The sequence below is a fragment of the Bos indicus genome, chromosome 18, assembly GCF_029378745.1.
Source record: "Bos indicus isolate NIAB-ARS_2022 breed Sahiwal x Tharparkar chromosome 18, NIAB-ARS_B.indTharparkar_mat_pri_1.0, whole genome shotgun sequence".
Classification (NCBI taxonomy): Eukaryota; Metazoa; Chordata; class Mammalia; order Artiodactyla; family Bovidae; genus Bos; species Bos indicus.
The window spans coordinates 56,742,280-56,760,428 of NC_091777.1; the positions used below are offsets into that span (position 1 = coordinate 56,742,280).

The following is an 18,149-nucleotide window of genomic DNA, read 5'->3' on the forward strand; positions in this document are numbered from 1 at the left end:
AGAACCAGAAAGAACTTAACTAGAAACCTAATCTGTCTTTTTAGGAAAACAGGGGCAGCGTATGCGTTGCATAGCAACCAGGTCGCCTGGCCCTTCCATTGAAACCGGTGTTGGAAAGGTCGCCCCCCTCAAAAATGGCCTCTGACGCGCCGCTTTCGGTATATTTCGCCCTCGAAAGTTCTGCCAATAATTCAAGCTTCCACCTCTGGTCCCCGAAGGAGTTCTCTAGGTCCTTTTTGAGTCTTGCACACACTGGGTGCGAAGGAGGATGGAGATAAACCCACCCGCTCTGGGCGCCCCGCACAAACATGGCCGCCAGCGCGCCGCCAGCGCCGAGAGGCGGTCCTGCGCGGGGGCGCGCGCGGCGCAGGCGCACTTCCGCTCAACCCGTGGTGTCTGAGGCGGCGGCGGCGGCAGCGGCAGCGGCGGTGGCGGCGACGGCGGCATCTGCGGCGCGGGGCATGGTCCCCGGGTCGGAGGGCCCGGCCCGCGCCGGGGGCCTCGTGGCTGACGTGGTGTTTGTAATTGAGGGCACGGCCAATCTGGGGCCCTACTTCGAGGGGCTCCGCAAGCACTACCTGCTCCCGGCCATAGAGTGAGTGCCGTTTCCGCGGCCCCAGCCCCGCCCTCCGAGTTTAGTTTTCCAGTCTCTCTCCTCACCCCGACCTTTCACTTCCGACCCTCACAGGTATTTTAATGGCGGCCCTCCTGCCGAGACGGACTTCGGGGGAGACGTGAGTCTTGGAACTCTCGAGTTGGAGGGAAGATGGGAGTCCGGACTGGGTCTGCGGGAGGAAGGGGCGGTACCTGGACCCTGGGCCCGAGATGGGAGGGGCTCGGGTCCGGACTCCGGGGTCGGCGGCGGGAGGGGCTGGGGTTTGGACTCCTGGGTCCGAGGAGGGGGAAGCTCGGGTTCTGGGTCCGAGGGGCTGGGGTCGGGATTTGCGGGTCCGAGCGGGGAGGAGCTGGGATCTGGTCTCTGGTTTCCAGGAAAATGGGGCTCGGGTCCTGGGTCCGAGGGAGGATGGGCTGCGGTCTGGACTTCTGGGTCCGAGAGGGGAGGAGGCTCAGGTCTTGGGTCCGAGGCGGGAAGGGCTCGGGTCCTGGGTCTGAGGTGGGAGTACCGGGGTCCGGACCCCTGGGTCCGAGGGAGGAGGGGCTGGGAGCTCCGACTCCCCTGAGGGAAAAAGAAACTGGGTCCCAGATGAAAAGTTCTTCTGTCCTCCCCTCCCAGTATGGGGGCACCCAGTACAGCCTCGTGGTGTTCAACACGGTGGACTGCGCTCCAGAGTCCTACGTACAATGTCACGCTCCCACCAGCAGCGCCTATGAGTTTGTCACCTGGCTCGATGGCATTAAGTGAGCTCTTTTCTTGGCTTCGGGAAGGGTTGGGGGAACCTGGGAGGGACCGCAGAGGAATGGTGGCCTGGATTTGAGCTGCCGGATCCAGCCCCTCACATTGGTTGCTAAAAAGGGCTGCGATGGGGGTTGTGGTTTTGTCCCTAGGTCACTTAAATGGTCAGTTCTGTATGCTCAGCTGGTGTTGTCTGGCTTGGAAGTAGAAAGAATTTCCTGGTCAAGAAAGCCTGGGGAAGTCCAGCACCCCTGTCCTACTCCTCATGTATTCTTCCCCTTTCTGTCTGTTGCTTCTCTTTTCTACTCTAGTCCTTCTTTTTCATACCAGGGGCATTGAAGCTTGAGTGCAAGAGGGCTGGGGCTAAGCCTCTGTGCTTTGGAGTAAATTTTGATAGTTGACACTGCAGATGCAGACAGCCTGGGGCCACTTTTCAGCTCTACCACAACAGGACTCCCAGACCCACGAGTCCCTGTCCTCTGTGTCTAATAGAACTTATCTCTTAAAGGGGAACGGTAATAGTACTTACAGTCATCCTGTTACTTATCCAGTGTTGGGAAAACAGATTAAAGCTTACTGACTTGGAAATTCTTTGACAGTCCAGCAGTTGGGACTCTGTGCTTCCACTGCACGGGACATGGATCCAATCCTTGGTGGGGAAACTAAGATCCCACATGCTGAGGGGCACAGCCAAAAAAAAAGAAAAAAACTTATTTAGTGCCTTGTTTGCTTAAGTAAGGAATTCAGGGATGGCTTTGATGGATGGTTCTCACTCACTGTCTCGGGATTTCAGTCACGGTGAGCTGGGACCACAGTCATCCGACTGTTTGATCGGGACCAGGGGATCCATTTCCAAGGTGGCTAACCCTGTGGCTGTTGGCTAGAGGCCTCAGTTCCTTGCTAGCTGTTATTCCTAAGACATCTCTTGATGGGGCTGCTTGAGTGTCCTCCCAACATGGCAGCTGGCCTTCCTCAGCCTGAGCAATCCAACAGAAAGAGCAAAAGGAGGCCGCAGAGCTTTTTATAATCAAATCTTAGAAATCACACACCATCATTTGTGTCACATTCTGTTTAGTATCCAGGTCAGTTCTGTTCAGTGTTGGAGGGGGCATGAATACCAGGAGATGGCGCTCATCGCAGATCTAGTTCTGGTGACACTGTAGGGAACTTTGGGAATCAAACGAGTTGATGACTGTTGAAAACAGTGCCTGACATGATTAAGTGCTCCCTCAGCTTTTGCTGTTCTTTTGTGTTTTGGTTTCTTGGTCTGCAGAGGGATAACGGTAGTCCATGGCGGCACTCAGAGGCGGGTCACAGAAGCTAATCTTCATACTGTGTTCAGCTCAGGGTCTGGTCAGAGTCCATTAAACAACACGGATTCGTGGGCTGCCGTTATCTTCATTCGCCCCTGCAGCAAATGTTTGTTGAACACTTGGTTTGTTCCAGGCTTCATGTGCTAGACCAGGCGCTGCATGTTCACTTTCCCCCCTTACGGTTGTTAGAATTCATGGTCAGGGCAGAGCGGGGTTTCTCAACCTCAGCACTGTTGACCCTTTGGGCCAGATGATTATTGTATGTATGTTGTGGAGGGGTGGGGGGCATTCCTGTGTGTTGTAAGGAGTTCGGTAGCATCCCCGGCTCCTACCCCCCAAATGCCAGTGGTCCCCTCCGTCCCCAGTGTGATAAACAATAAAAACAAAGACGTCTCCAGACATTGTCATATGTCCCTTTGGGGACAGAATCCGCCCCAGTCGAAAACCTCTGGAACAGATTGTGGTGAGACTTGAATGATGTGGAATGGGGGCTCCTTGAGGTTCAAGTCCAAGTCTGATTTCCCTCAAGTCTCTAGTACCCAGCACAGGGCCTGGCATGAAAGAGCCCTAAGGAAAACTTTGTAGAACGAGTGAATGAACGAATGTCCAGAATGTACCTGATACTCTGGTTCTCCCTGGTAAACGCCTATTTAAACATCAAGAGCCAACGCAAACGTCCTTTCCCTGATTCCGGCAAGCAGTCAGTTGCTCTCTCCTCCGCCCCCATTGCTCTCAGGTGTTTCCCTGTTGCAGCTTCACACCTCTGGACTGTGAATGTCCAGGCCTTGGGTGTTTCTCCTGCTGTTTGCCTGAGATGGGAGACCTTTGCTGAATAAATAAACGAGTGAAAGCTGTAAGGAAGAGAATCACCAGGAAAGTGAACCTTTTGGTGGGTGTCAGGAGAAATAGTGAAACCCCCTTGTTTAAAATGTCAAGGGCACTAGGAAGATAAGAGGGAAATATATTCTGAACACTTCCATCCCATATCCACCCTCTCCCTTAACCAGCTTCGAATACACTGCCTGTTTAACCAAAAAAGAAAGCTTTGTGTGCTGCCTGCTCACCAGAATCCTCCCAATCAGCCGATAAACATTTTAAGCCATTATTGAATATTCAGAGTCATCACTGTTTTATCAGGCCCTATGTAACCATCTAAATTCAGTTTCTGTGACGTTCTGGGGAAGTCTGTAACAGAGTCACAAAGAAAGTCAGCAAGTTTTGTTCACATGGAGAAATCTTATCTTCTCCTGGAACATCCATTACTTACAGTACAAAGCAGGCAGTGTGATTTTTGGAAAGTCCTTGCTTTGAGGAGATTCGTTTCTGATGTTACATTTCCTGTCTGAAATGTAAGCGAGGCGGTTCCCCCACCCCCGACAGCTAGTGACCCAGCATCAGAAGGGACAGCCCAGGTGACTTCCCCACAGCATTGTGACAGTGCGTGTGTGCCTTCATTCATTCACTGGTTTGTGTGTTCATTCATTCAACAGACAACCTGTGGAGCAGAGTGTTTCAGGCACTGAGGGGGCAGAAGGCAAGCAGGGTTCTGGCCCTAAGGAACTGGTGTTTCCTTGGGGTGACAGGCTGTGGCAGTCATTGGTCAGGGCTGGCTGCGGTTCACCTTCATTCATTTTGACTAGTCCCTCTGGGGGGCTCCAGAGGAGGGGCCCCTTAGCCCGTGAAAGTGAGTGACAAGGACTCAGGGGCATGACCTCAGGGGCGGGGTGTGAGGATAAGGAAGCAGTGAGTCAGATCCCACCTGTATCTCCCAGCATACTTTCATTTTTGTGTTTCACTTTCTGTTTCTAATCTGAGGGATTTATTTGAAATTTTTTAATATTTAAAAACCTACTTCTAACTGGCCATATATTTTTTTTCCCTACTCCCCAGTTTTTTCTCTAGACAAAATATTTGTTTTGTGTCTTTTTCTGAGCTGGTAACAGATGGCTTACGTTTAATATTCATTGAAAAAAAACAAACTCTAGGGTCTCAGAGTGGTCAATCTCACTTTCCTTTAAATTATTATTTTTTTTAGAAATTAAGGTGAAATTCCCATAACACAAGCAGTCAATTTGAAGTGGACAAGTCAGTGGCATTTAGTACATTTAAAATGTTGTGCAGCCGTCTTTTCTGTGTAGTTCTGGAACATTTTCATCCCTCTTAAGAGAAGACCCCGCATGCCTGCAGCAGCTGCTTCCTGTCTCTCCCCCTACCCCTCACTCCTACCCTTAGCCCGGCCGGGAAGATGGCTTGATTTCTTCTAGCACAGGCAGTTGGCAGTAGGGTGGATCCAGGATTGGTTGATTCATCGGCCTCTGCCCCAGCTCTGTGGCATTAAAATTCCTGTGCAAACCCGAGTCTCAATGGTGAGGAGGAGGAGGAGGAGGTCTGGGGAGTGGGTGGCGGGGAGGGGGAGTGGTGTAGGCTGAGCTCCCTGAGTGTGGGGGCAGAAGACCGAAATCTACACTGGGGAAGAATCCAGGTAGAGCACGGACGGGCCACGCGTTGGTGGCTCACTTATTCAGAAGGTACTTCCCGGAGCCTGTGTGTCCTCGGGCACATCATAGAGCCGGCTGAGGTCTCACTGAGGGCTGCGCTTTCTTGGGGCTGTAGGAGGAAGTGTGACAGTCACGGAATTGGGGGACATGTGATCAAGGGTGATTCATGTGGCAGGTGGGGAAGGCTTCCTGGTGGAGGATGACACGGGGCTGGGAGTTGGAATAGGTATGCAGGGTTTCCTGGGCCAGAGTGGGTGGCGTTATGTGGTCTTCGGGTGGATAACACAGGCAGAGACCTGGGTGTGTGGCGGATGACAGACTCCAGGGGCATCCAGGACCTTCTCGGAGGCACCCAGGGAGCGATGGAGCGGGAAGGTGGGCAGGGCCCAGGGCGGGGCAGGCTTGGCTCTGTTCTTGATGACCAAGGTTGGATTTGAAGCTGTTTGTTTATGTAACACACAGTTCCAAGCCCTCCCCTGTGCCATACTGGGGGGGCGGGGCGTGTGTGGCTGGGACAAGAACAGTCCAGACCTCATCCATGCCTGGTGGGGGAGACAGGTGCAGACACAGACACGGGGGCCATGGTCCAGAGCCACAGGGCCCAGTCTGCACAGATGTCCCTCGTGGCAAAGGGTCAGCCTTGCCACCACGTGACCCAGAGAGTCATGGTGGTAGCAGCTGCCATCTGGCAGAGGCCTGCCACCCACCCCACAGGGACGGACACTGGTGACCCCTCTGTGGATCAGGTGGAGGAGAGACCAAGTCTGCGTGTCATAGTTTCCTGGGGCTGCTGGAGCAAAGGACTGGAAACAAGGTGGCTTACAGCCACAGCAGGTTACCGCCCCTCAGTCTGGGTCCAGGAGCGTGAGCCGACGTGGGGTGGTGGGGTGCCATGCTCCCTCTGGAGCATGTAGGGGAGGGTCGTCCTTCCTTGCCTCTTCCAGCTTCCGGTTGCCCCAGACGTTCCTTGGCCTGTGCGGTGTCCCTCTGATCTCCATGTGGTGTCCCGCCCCCTCTCTCATCACATCCATGTTCCCTTTCCTCTGAGCGTGTCTGTCTCTGCTTCCCCGTTCGCCTTCTAAGGACACTGGTCATATTGGGTTCAGGCCACCCTGCCGACCTCATCATGGCCTGTTCACCTCTGTAAAGACCCTGTTTCCGAATCCAGTTGCCTCCTGTGGTAGTGGGGGGATCAGGACTTCAACATACGTTTTTGAAGGATGCAGTTTCACCCCTAAAGGTGGGAGGGCAGAGGAGGCCCCACAGCAGGCTGGGAAGGTAGGGGAAGGCCGGGCAGACGGCCCAGCGTGGGGCAGGCGCATGGGGACTGGGCCTCAGCGTAGGCTCCTGGGCTTAGTGTCCCGGGTCCTTTCTCTGTTCTGTGCTCTCATGGGGCCTTTTGCCAGAGGGACTCCCTCTCAGGAGATGACAAACAGCCCCTGCCCACTGGGGCTAGGGCAGGGCACTCTTGAGTGTCCCCATCCTGAGGGGCACAGACTGCGGAGAGGGTTGGCCCAAGTGTGGGCCCCTCCCTGGTGGCCTGGGGGCTGGCGGGTGGTGGCCCTGGGCACCCCAGGCGCTGACCCCTTGCCCCCTGCAGGTTCATGGGCGGGGGTGGTGAGAGCTGCAGCCTCATCGCCGAAGGCCTCAGCACGGCCCTGCAGCTGTTCGACGACTTCAAGAAGATGCGGGAGCAGATGTGAGTGTGCCCGGTGTGGGGCCCACACCCATCTGTCCACCTGGCCCGTAGCCCGCTTGGTGGGTCACAGGCTCCACCCCCAGCCTCCCTGTGGGGCGTTGGGTGGGCTGTCTGTCCTGGGCGCTGGGAGCCAGGAGGCAGGAGGTATCCCCTGGCCCACTCCCTGTCTCGGAGTCCTCATCCGAAAGGGGAGCTGGCTCGGAGTGTGCCTCCTGCCTTCCCTGTGGCTGGGTGACTTCCAGTGACTCAGGAGGCTCTCTGGGCCTCAGCATTCTCAGCTGGGAAATGGGTCCCCACTCCTGACTTCCAGTGGGGAGGAGGACTTGGTCACTGCTGCTGCTGGCTCGGGTCTTTTCTTGGGGTCCCTGCTGCCACCCTCTCCTCACCTTTGCTTGTCTCCGGTAGCGGCCAGACACACCGAGTCTGCCTCCTTATCTGCAACTCGCCCCCGTACCTGCTGCCTGCTGTCGAGAGCACCACGTACTCGGGGTGCACGACGGAGACTCTGGTGCAGAAGATCGGAGAGGTGACGACTCCTGACCTGAGGGAGGAGGGGGCTGCCAGCCTGGGTCTCAGGATGGGCACAGATGCCATTGGCTCCTATTGGGAGACCTACAACCCAGAATCGCCCAGAGCAGCTACTCTAGGTCTTGGGTCTTCTGTCCCAGAGCTTGGTGGGAACTTGGCCCCGTGGCTTCGTCCTGACTGCTTGTCCCCTCTTGTTCAGCGAGGAATCTACTTCTCCATTGTGTCCCCCCGGAAGCTGCCTGCCCTGAGGCTGCTGTTCGAGAAGGCGGCTCCTCCAGCCATGCTGGAGCCCCTGCAGCCGCCAGCAGACGTGAGCCAGGACCCACGGCACATGGTGCTGGTGCGGGGGCTTGTGCTGCCCGGTGAGCCCGGGGGCTGGTGGGGGGCAGGGTTGGGGGTGTCCTCCCCAGCTCCCTCTCACTCAGATGTGCTTCGTGTCTCTCAATCCCCTCCTTAATGGGCTCTACCGATCATCCTCGGCGCTCAGTTGGGGGTGGCTCAGCCCCAGGCCCCCTCCAGCCCAAGCAACCTGTACCCCTGCCTCCAGCCGCACCCGCAGGCGCCACACTCTCAACAGCCCCCCAGCAGCCTCTGCCACCGGTCCCCCAGCAGTACCAGGTATGGATGTTGCCAGGGGAGGGACGTGCTCCTAGGGCTTGGCGGAAGCCCTGGCCCCTTGGCAGAGACCTGGTTGGAATTGTTAAGTCTTGGATAGGGGAGTCTCCCCTGAAACACGGGAGGGTGGGACTCTTCAGGCTAGGAGTCACGTCCTCTTAGGATTTTGGAGCTGGGCAGGATGGTCCTCAGCAGCTCTTCCCCTCTGTCACCAGGTCCCTGGGAATCTGAGTGCAGCTCAGGTGGCTGCCCAGAACGCCGTGGAGGCAGCCAAGAACCAGAAGGCGGGGCTGGGCCCTCGCTGTGAGTACCAGCAGGGACGTGGGTTTGGGCAGCCAGGTCTCCGCACCCCCACCCACACCGCTTCCCTTGGTCTCTCCCACAGTCTCGCCTATCAACCCTCTTCAGCAAGCCACTCCAGGAGTGGGTCCCCCCTACAGCCAGACCCAGGCCACCCAGCTGCCCCCAGGGCCCCCCGGTGCCCCCAAGCCACCTCCTGCTTCCCAGCCCAGCCTGGTCTCCACTGTGGCTCCAGGCCCGGGCCTGGCGCCCCCTGCACAGCCCGGGGCACCGTCCATGGTAGGTGCCTGCCTCCTGGCCGCCAACAGTGCAGGGAGGAGAGGTCGGCCTTCCTGAAGAGGGCCCGAGGGCACATGGGTCTTATTGTTTGGGGTCCTCGGGAGCTCACAGAGCCTGTGCTTCAGGCGAGGCTGAGACTAATTCTGGGGGCAGAATCGGCGGGTACTTGCGGGTGGGTGAAGACTGTTGCGAGGAGTCCAAAGGGTCCTGGGAGTCCAGGGTCTTTGAGAGAACCTGAATCCTCCAGGATTAGAGCATCTGTGGCCCCAGGTGTGGCCCAGTGGCGTTCTGGGCCTGGGGAAACACAGGAAGGGACCTTTGTCCTCTTCTGCCTGTTGACCTGGTCCTCTCAGGACAGCCCCTCCCAGGAGATGGTCTGATCCTGCCCTGTGGCTTTTCCTTCTCTTTCGCTTCTGCCAGGCGGGCACCGTGGCCCCAGGCGGGGTGAGTGGCCCTTCCCCGGCCCAGCTCGGGGCCCCAGCCCTTGGCGGGCAGCAGTCAGTCTCCAACAAACTCCTGGCCTGGAGTGGGGTCCTTGAGTGGCAGGAGGTGAGCGGCTCTGTTGGGCCAACCCTGGTGTGCTGCAGGGCTGGACCAGCGCCCGTGGGGTCATAGGATTTGTCGTTCTCAGGATAGTCCCGAGGAAGCTTGGGATGGGTAGCCCAGAGTTCAGGGTTAAGAGAAGTCTCAGCTTCTCGGTCCGGGGAGGACCCAGGAGATCGTGGCATGGAGGGGACATTGGGTGGTAGGGTTTGAGGGCAGGAGGAAGAGGCCCACATTCGTGGAATTCGAAGGCTGGAGGATTGCAGGGTTGGTGGTCTGATGAAGGGGCCCAGGGCTTGTGGGCCTTAAACTGGGGGGTTATCCTGAGCTTTTGGGGCTCCCCGGGAAGGGCGGAGAGGTCAAAGAAATGGTGGCTCAGGGCCCTTTTCACCCAGATACACCTTTCCTTCCCCCTTAGAAGCCCAAACCCGCCTCTGTGGACGCCAACACCAAGCTGACCCGGTCACTGCCTTGTCAGGTCTACGTGAATCACGGCGAGAACCTGTAGGTGGCCAGGGGTGTGGTGGGTGGCGAGCTGGGATGTGCGTCTCCTGACGCTTCTCCTGGTGTCACCCCAGGAAAACGGAGCAGTGGCCCCAGAAGCTGATCATGCAGCTCATCCCCCAGCAGCTGCTGGTGAGTGGCCGGTGGCGGGTGACCTCCCACCCCTCCTGCCTCTGTCCTTGCCTCCGCACGCCCGCTGACCTGGGTGTCTCCCGCAGACCACCCTGGGCCCTTTGTTCCGGAACTCGAGGATGGTCCAGTTCCACTTCACCAACAAGGACCTGGACTCTCTCAAAGGCCTCTACCGCATCATGGGCAACGGCTTCGTGAGTTGGGTGGCCAGGCAGTGGCTTCCTGTCTTGGGCCCAGGGAGCTGTTTTTGATGGTGGGGCTGCCTTTGTGATGCTGGGCTCCTAAAGTCTGCCCCAGATTGAGGTTTCTTTCACTTTAAAACCATGGCAGGGTATGACAGGAGCCATCGGAGAAAGCTCTTGGCTCTGACGGGTTTGCGGGGTGTCACAGCTTCCTGGGGCCAAGAGCAACAGAAGTGCATTCTCTCGCGCTCCTGAAAGAGAAACATGATCGAAATCAGGGCGTCGGCAGGGCTGCGTGCTCTCAAGGCTCTGGGGGTAGACCCCTCCTTGCCTCCTGCGGGTGGCAGCCCCAGGCGGGCTTGGCTTTAGACAGCCTGCTCCTGTCTCCTGTTCTTGTCGTCATGTGGCCGTCCTCTCTCCATGTGTCCTCACGTGGTGGTCTCTTCCTGGTGTGTATGCCTGCTTATGGGGACGCCTGTCATTTGGATTGGGGCCCACTCGAATGACCTCATCCTAACTTGTTACCTCCGCAAGCACCCTATTCTCAATAAGGTCCCGTTCCCACGTGCCACGGTCTGGAACTTCAACGTGTTTTTGGAGGACACCATTCAGCTCATAGCACTAAGGGAGGGTCTCTAAATAGGACCAGAACCAGTTACTGAGTCCATTCTGTGAACCTAGCTCTTTTTCAGGAGAGGGGACTCCTCATAGGTTATCTCATGGTACCTTGAGGAAAATTCTCCAAAGAAGGCAATCCTGAGAGTTAAGAATGCCTCCAACAGCAAGTAACAGCACACCCAGCCGGCAGGTTTTTTAGAACAGATAGATGCTTGGGGTGAAGGCTTGGACCAGCAATTTACTGTTTCTCGCAGTCCTGTGTGGGTCCGCTGGGCTCAGCTGGGCTAGTCTTGCTCGGGGTCTTTGATGGGGTTGCCATCAGATAGCAGCTAAGACTGTGCTCATCTGAAAGCTCGTCTGGGCTGGAAATCAAGATGGTCCCCTCTCATGGTGCTGCCCATCAGCTGGGGTTCAGCTGCGCCTGGTCTTCCGAGTGCCTCCATGTGGCCTCCCCGTGTGGCTCGGGCTCCCTCACAGCGTGGCATCTGGGTTCTGAGAGCCGGATACAAGCAGGCGTTCACTTGTGACGTGTAACAGGATGCCCAGAGGAGGGCACTCTCAGGGCTAGGTCTGTAGCCCCTTGACGTCAGGGCCAGGATCTCTGGGGCTCCCTTGTTTCTCTCTCGTGACTGTGAGATGGTTCCTGAAGCTCAAGGAGTCCTGTCTGACTTAATGTAGGAGGGCAAAAAGGAGGTGTGTTATCAGCCTGTATTTCCCCTTCTTTAGGAAAACACGTGCCCACACCACGCAGGCTTCCTTTCACATCTTGGGCCAGACCCGGGCCCCTGATCCCCCCGTAGGGACAGAGGAGACCGTGGGGGAGCAGGCACCAATGAGTGCCCTGGGGCCCAGACGTGCTGCTACCCAAACAGAATTGGGGTTCTCCACACAGGGAGAGGGGCAGATGTTAAGCAGCTATCAGGGTCTGCCTCGCCTGAGAAAGCGAGACTGGCTTGGCCGAGGTTCCACCGGTTCCGTAAGCTCATCAGCCCCTCCTCCACTAAGAGCCCCTCTCCCAGAAGCCTTGCGTGTTACGGCCTCGCTTCACGTTCACTAGCGTTCCCTGGGCACTTCCTGTGTATACAGCCCACTGCAGGACAGTGGACATGATACCCGGGTCTGTCCCTTGAGGTGTGAGCACCGCCTCCCGTGAGTTTCACTGCAGACGCTGAGGTCAAGGTGGTGTGGCACCCCAGGGGCCTCTCGGATCCCTGGTCCGTCAGGGTGTCTGCCACCACCACTGAGCACGCACTTCCCATGTCAGCTCTATGTTGAATTCCCTCCCTGTCAGCTGTGAGCCCTTTGAGGGGGGCAGGATTGGAGGGGGCTTCCTCTGCTCTCCATCCAGCCATTAGCAGCAGTCCCAGCTGCACCCTGTTCCTTCGGGCACCCAGCTCTCTGGAGCAGCCTCAAGCCAAACCTGGACCCTCCTCCACCTTTCAGAGCAGAAAGCTGGCCACGCCTGGCCTGTGCGGTTTCTAGAAGCTTCTAAAACCCAGAGAGGTGGGCTGCCCCCTCCTGCAGGGCGTGATGGCTCTGATCCCCTCCCGCAGGCGGGCTGCGTGCACTTCCCCCACACGGCCCCGTGCGAGGTGCGCGTGCTCATGCTGCTGTACTCGTCCAAGAAGAAGATCTTCATGGGCCTCATCCCCTACGACCAGAGTGGCTTCGTCAACGGCATCCGGCAGGTCATCACCAACCACAAGCAAGTCCAGCAGCAGAAGCTGGAGCAGCAGCGTGGGGTGAGCGACCCCGCGGCTCCCCCGCCCTGGGGCCTGTGCTGCCCTCCTGGGTCCCAGCTCTCACGGCAGGACCCCTGGGGCCCTCCTGGGGCTCCAGTGTTGGGCACGTCCTCCTCCGCCAAGTTCAGTCTCCCCCCATGTTTCCCTGCAATCTTTCTTTCCTTTATAAAGAGTATTCTTAGTGAATTTCTAAGACACAGTCCCCTCTTTAGGGGCATAAAGTTTACATCCTAGACAACCCCGCCCCCTGCCCGGGAAAACGTTCCCAGCTCCTGACGGGGTCCCGTTCAGGGTGCAGATTCTCCGCAGCATGGGGATTCCCCGCCCAGCCACTGACCTGCTCCCTCTCTCCCCACACAGATGGGTGCCCAGCAGGCGCCCCCTGGGCTGGGTCCCATTCTGGAGGACCAAGCAAGACCCTCGCAGAACCTGGTGAGGACAGGGCCGCGGAGGGGGTGGGGGTGTGTGTAGAGGACACTGTGATTCTGATCTCGCTGAAGAGGTGGAGGGGTCTGGGGGCTCCATCCCTCACCCGTGTCTCTTCCCGTCAGCTCCAGCTCCGCCCACCGCAGCCCCAGCCTCAGGGTACTGTGGGGGCCTCTGCAGCCGCCGGGCAGCCCCAGCCCCAGGGTGCTGCCCCGGCCCCTCCAGGCGCCCCGCAAGGCCCTCCTGGAGCAGCCCCCGGCCCGCCCCCTCCTGGACCCCTCCTCCGGCCCCAGAACCCTGGGGCCAACCCCCAACTGCGGAGCCTCCTCCTCAACCCGCCCCCGGTGAGATTTGGGGAGGGGGTCATATGGGAGCCGGGGGTTCTTGGCTTGACAGTCGGATTCCCTTCCTCGTGGAGGCGGGAGGTTGGTTTGATGGGAGTGGGTGATTGGAGGTCGGCCTGGCCATTCCCCACATGTCCTACGTGGGCTTCTGCCGAGATTCCTTTGAAGGAAGACCACAGGCTCCACCAGGGAGTGGGGCAGGTGGGGGCTCTCCGTCAGGGCTTCTGAGCCACTTTCTCTGCCCCCCCCCCAGCCCCAGACTGGGGTGCCCCCTCCTCAGGCCTCCCTCCACCACCTCCAGCCACCAGGGGCCCCTGCGCTGCTGCCCCCACCGCATCAGGGCCTGGGGCAGCCCCAGCTGGGGCCCCCTCTCCTGCACCCGCCGCCAGCCCAGTCCTGGCCTGCTCAGCTTCCCCCGAGGGCTTCACTGCCAGGTAAGGGGGTTTGGGGGAGGCCCGGGGCCTGGGCTGAGTGTCCCAGTGTCCCGTGACTTCTGGGAAGTGAAGTCCTGGGCCTTTGTGGCTCATGGGGGCTCCATGGGCCCCCGGGAGGTACAGCCCAGGGCACCGAGAGCCAAGGCAGCAGGTGCTCTCCCCCCGGCTCCCCGCCTCTGTGTCCTCTGGGGTTGCTGGGAATGTCTCAGGACCGGAGAGTTGTGCTGGGGATGGGCCCCCACAGGCTCACAGGAGGTGGACGGCCCGTGGCCATGTGGGGTCAGGAGGCGCCCCTGGGGTCCCCCCGGGGCTCCCTCGACCCCCCCGTGCCTCGGGCCTCCAGAGGCGGAGGGAGGACTCAGGCCCAGGGCCCTCCCGGGCCCCAGGGACTACCGGGAGATGCAGTCCCTTCCCACTGCCCCCCAGGTCAGATGCTGCTCAGCGGGGGGCCCCGGGGCCCGGTCCCCCAGCCGGGCCTGCAGCCCAGCGTCATGGAGGACGACATCCTCATGGACCTCATCTGAACCCCGACACCCAATAAAGTTCCTTTTAACACACGCCCCGGCTCCCGTCACTGACATCCCCCAGGACTGGGCAGGAGGAGATGGGGGGAGACACCTCTGCCCTTGTTCTCGCTTCAGCAGATGCCCCCAAGGCCCCGGGCTGGTGAGGCCGGGGCCTCCGCGGTGAGTCAGGCCATCTGGTGCAGCCTGGCTTCCGGGAGGTGAGGAGGCTGTAGGCAGAGGTCCTAGGACCACGAGTGCCCATGGAGGTAGAGAGGGTACCAGGCGGGCCCAGAGGAGGCCTGTGAGCCAGCCAGGCAGGTGGGGTCTGTGAGCAGCAGTCAGTGAGGCAGTGAAGGAAGGTGGTGACAGTCTAGGTGCTGAGATGACAGAAAGGAAAGTGTGGGGCAGGAGGAAGCTTGGGATGGTCAGAGGACAAGTCAGCAGAGGCCTCTGGGAGCACGAGCCTTTGTGGGGGAAGGAGGGCCTGAAGAGGTGGGGAGGGAGCTCAGATTCCAAACTGAGCAGCTGGAGGCTTGTCCAGGGCGTACGGAAGGGCTGCAGGAGGCCAGGCCCTAGGGCCAGGCCTGGGTCGGTTGGGTGTCAGCCCCTTGTGGGCTGCGGGATGTGATGGGGCAAGATAGGCAGGGAGGAGCCGAGGGCAATGTTCCTGGGGAGGGAGAGGCCAGAGGAGCAGCCAGAGTTGGGGGGCAGGAGGGGTGAGGCCAGAAACTGGTGTGCCCATGTGGAAAAAGTTGTGGGTGTAGGGTGGGGTCCAGGGTGGTCCCCAGGACCTGGCCTGGGTGCTGGTAGACGGTGGGCCTTCCTGAGGCAGGAGCCGGGAGAAGGAGCCAGTGGTGATCGCTCATGGTCCGGGACATCTGAGGGACAGAGGCCACGCTGGGAGCCCGGGGTGTGTCTTTAGCGGCAGCGTGTGTGCTTGGTGGTTGAAGACACAGGAACAGAAGAGGTCTCGTGTGGAGAGAGCAGGCAGAGACCAGGCTTCTGGGGCTTTGGACAGAGTGGACAGTGGGGCCATCCTGGTGATGGGAGACACGGCGGGGATCTAAGGAGGAGATACAGGTTTGGGTGTAATGAGGCAACGGGCCTGAGGCTGTCCTTAGGGAGACATCCAAGGGCCAGCTGCTTTGGCCTGTGAGCAGAGACTTGGTTGTCTGTTGTCAGACCGAACCCAGAGCAGTGATGCTCAGAGTGTGGTCTAGAGGTGGACCCCCAGCGTCCGCATTGTTTGAGATGCCTGTTAGTATCAGATGCCCAGACCCCCTCCCAGGAGAGAGGTTGCAATCTGGTGGCCCCTGGGCCACTCTACAGATGAGTTTTGTTTGGCCTTCCCTGTGTTAGGCTATGTGGCATTTTTTTCCCTAACGAGTTAGTTGTAAAAATCAGGATGATTCTCTCTCTCAAACACCCACACACACACACACACAAAATCTGTAGTCTTGTCTTCTCTTGACAAGTCAGAAGATCTGGCTCCCCTGGGTCCACCCTCCCGCCCAGCAAACAACGGGCTGGAGCCGTCCCTTTCCACGGGGCGTGTGCTCTCTGGTTCGCCACAGTCCCCACCACTCCCTCCTGACTCCCCCACCATGAGGCAGAAGGCTGTCGCCTTTGGCACGGGGCTGGCACGGTTGGTGTCCCCGGGGTAGTATTCGGAGACAGTGAAATCTTTCTTGTACCCATGTCTCTACCAAAAGTGGCAAAACGAAAGAGAGAACGAGAGGGCCACGTGTTTCGAGAGAAATGGGAGCGAGCCTATTTCTTTGTGGAGGTGAAGAGCATGCCTACGTGCTTAATATGCAAAAAAATCGTGTCTGTGTTGAAAGAATACAACCTGAAGCGTCACTATGAATCCAAGCACAGTAAGAGCTTCGACCAGTACACAGAGCAGACACGAGACGCGATTCTCAATGAGCTGAAGAAGGGCCTCAAGTGTCAGTAGGGCCGGTTTCGGAAAGCCGACGGAAGCAGTGGCGTGGCTGCCGCTCGAGGCTCCAGAATCACGTGACACAAATCACCCAGGCGTTCCAGCCCACGGACATCCAGTTTATAAGGGAGCTGAAGAGACGCCCCCTGAACAGAAACCCCCGTCTGCTTGGACTGTCGTTTGGGTCCAGCAGGCATCCGCGTCTCGCGGGAGGGGAAGAGAAATCTGAAGATCGACACGTCCAGTTGCTTGACCGAGTCAGATCAGTCGTGGCCTTTACTATCGCTGCTCATGAACTATCACCACCCAGTTAGCTTTATTTATTTGTGGCATGGAGAATCTCGATGTGACTGAACAAAGCTGTGACATGGTGCCAAGGCAGGCCCGACCTTGGGAAGTGACTTGTTTTCTGTGTGTCAAGAGAAATACACACTTTTCATGAAAGCTGGTCTACACCTAAGCACAGCTACAGACTGCGGTGGTGATGAAAGACATCTGTGTCCCTGGGGACGTAGGCGGGTTACCTCAATCTGAGGGGGCGTCATTGCCAGAGACTCAAGTCAGGTCATCGCATCAATTACCAGGCCCCGACCTTGCCGTGAGAGGTCAGTGGAACACACGACACGGCACCTGTGACAGGGTTTTGTACCTTAACCATGGCAGGCTGGTGATGAACTTGACCCCAGTGTGTTTTATAGAAGCTCTGCGACCTTGTCATGTGACATGTGGAAGCAGTCTGAACTGTTGCAGTCCATCAGCTTAGCTCATTTCAGGTGAGCCAGCAGCCATACCTTGGTCCCCCTGAGAAGGTCAGTCAGAGACTTTGGGTCAAAGTTCCTACCCTTCTGAACATTCTTTTTCTCCCAAGGACATTCACAAATAGCTACTTGAATGTATGATCATGTTCACCCAGTCCAGGCAGAAATGGGGACGCCGTTGGCAGGGAGTATTCTGACTCCCTTTCCGTGGCTGCAGGTGGTCTCCAGAAATAAAGGGCATGGCCTGGACAGCGTCCACTCAACTCGTGGGGCTAAAGACCAAACTGCCCCAAGGCTCCCGGCGTCCAGACTTGATGAAAACGAACGAACACTGCCCCATTTGCTTTTCTTGGTTGCTGTTGATCATGTGAGTGCGGACCGCAAATACTAGCCGCTGATCTCCAGGGCAGTGGGCTGCCGGTCGCCCAGTGGGCTCCCTCGGAAGACAGCCCTCACCACTCTCCAGCAGTCGCCTGAATCTCCATGTCTGGAAGCGCCCACGCTTGTGAGCAGCCATTTTCCGTTACACAACTGAATCAAGTTCAATGCTGCCCCCAGCTTCAGGAGTCCAGGTCGAGTTCTCAGCCACCAGTCCCGCCCTTGACATCTGGGGGTGGCATGGATGAGGCCCACCCCCCGGCTTCATAGTCCAGGGAGCAGAAGAATTACGAAAGAGAAAACAAAAAAAATTTAGTAATTAAATATTTCTATTTTTCAATTTGTATTTTTTCAATTTGGATTTGAAAGATAAACTCCAGTACCATACCTGTTTGTATTATGTTCCATGCATTCACCAGCGTTCAGTAAAGATTCCATTTGATTATATTTCTGGCCGTCGACTTTTCTTATACCTGGCGAGTTCACTCATTTATGTGGCCCACCTGGCTCCTGCAGGCATTTGAGTTTACGATCCCTGCCCTAGAGTCTTCTAGAACGGTCGAAGCGAATACTCCATCGGGGGAGGGAGGGAGGCTGGGCTTCAGCATCAAGCGCAAGCTCCCTCGGCAACTCTGACGCAGACGAGGTCGAAGGAGGGAAAGCGGGCCACGTGTCCCAGGCGGCGTGTGTCGCAGGGGTTCTCGAAAGCTCAGATGGCTCCAGGGGCCAGGCAGGTGATGGAAATGGGTGACACAGGCGGGTGTAAGACGACAGGGATTGACGGGGACTGTGGCGAACTTGGGGAGTGCTTGCCCCACCTCACGGCATTCAAATTAAAACCAAAAAAAAAAAAAAAAAAAACACTGTGAGGACCAAACAAAATCCGCTGGTGGGTCTCAGGAGGCCGCCGGGCTGCCATTTTGCGACCTCTGGAAGAAGAAGACGCAAGGACAAGGCCAGAGGCCAGAGGAGGACCCACATGTGAGGGCTGGGCAAGGGCTGGGAGACAGGAGGAGCAGGCAGGTGTGTTCTGGAAGACGAGTGTTTTCAAGGA

At 58.0% G+C, this 18,149-nt stretch overlaps 1 protein-coding gene across 2 annotated transcripts; it reads left to right on the forward strand.

Annotated features, from left to right (window-relative positions):
• The first annotated feature begins 386 nt into the window (after positions 1-386).
• Positions 387-17,542, forward strand: MED25 (mediator complex subunit 25). Of its 2 annotated transcripts, none has more exons than XM_070771511.1 (18): positions 387-595; positions 689-734; positions 1,235-1,359; positions 6,766-6,864; positions 7,270-7,390; positions 7,592-7,754; positions 7,880-8,010; positions 8,223-8,310; positions 8,393-8,586; positions 9,007-9,135; positions 9,548-9,633; positions 9,708-9,765; positions 9,852-9,959; positions 12,119-12,307; positions 12,668-12,739; positions 12,859-13,077; positions 13,331-13,511; positions 15,730-17,542. In XM_070771511.1, the coding sequence occupies exons 1-18, from the start codon at positions 462-464 to the stop codon at positions 15,972-15,974; spliced, it is 2,388 nt and encodes a 795-aa protein (XP_070627612.1). In that variant the 5' UTR covers positions 387-461; the 3' UTR covers positions 15,975-17,542. The 2 variants fall into 2 exon arrangements, with proteins under 2 accessions (XP_070627612.1, XP_070627613.1); XM_070771512.1 differs by lacking the exon at positions 15,730-17,542 and adding an exon at positions 13,938-14,068 and having other exon boundaries at positions 388-595.
• The last annotated feature ends 607 nt before the right edge of the window (positions 17,543-18,149 follow it).

Excerpts from the sequence above, each read along its gene's own strand:
- MED25 (XM_070771511.1), top strand. The coding sequence starts at position 462 with ATGGTCCCCGGGTCGGAGGGCCCGGCCCGCGCCGGGGGCCTCGTGGCT. Across the intron at positions 735-1,234 it reads AGACGGACTTCGGGGGAGAC|TATGGGGGCACCCAGTACAG; the intron begins GTGAGTCTTGGA and ends CTCCCCTCCCAG. Across the intron at positions 7,391-7,591 it reads TGGTGCAGAAGATCGGAGAG|CGAGGAATCTACTTCTCCAT; the intron begins GTGACGACTCCT and ends CCTCTTGTTCAG.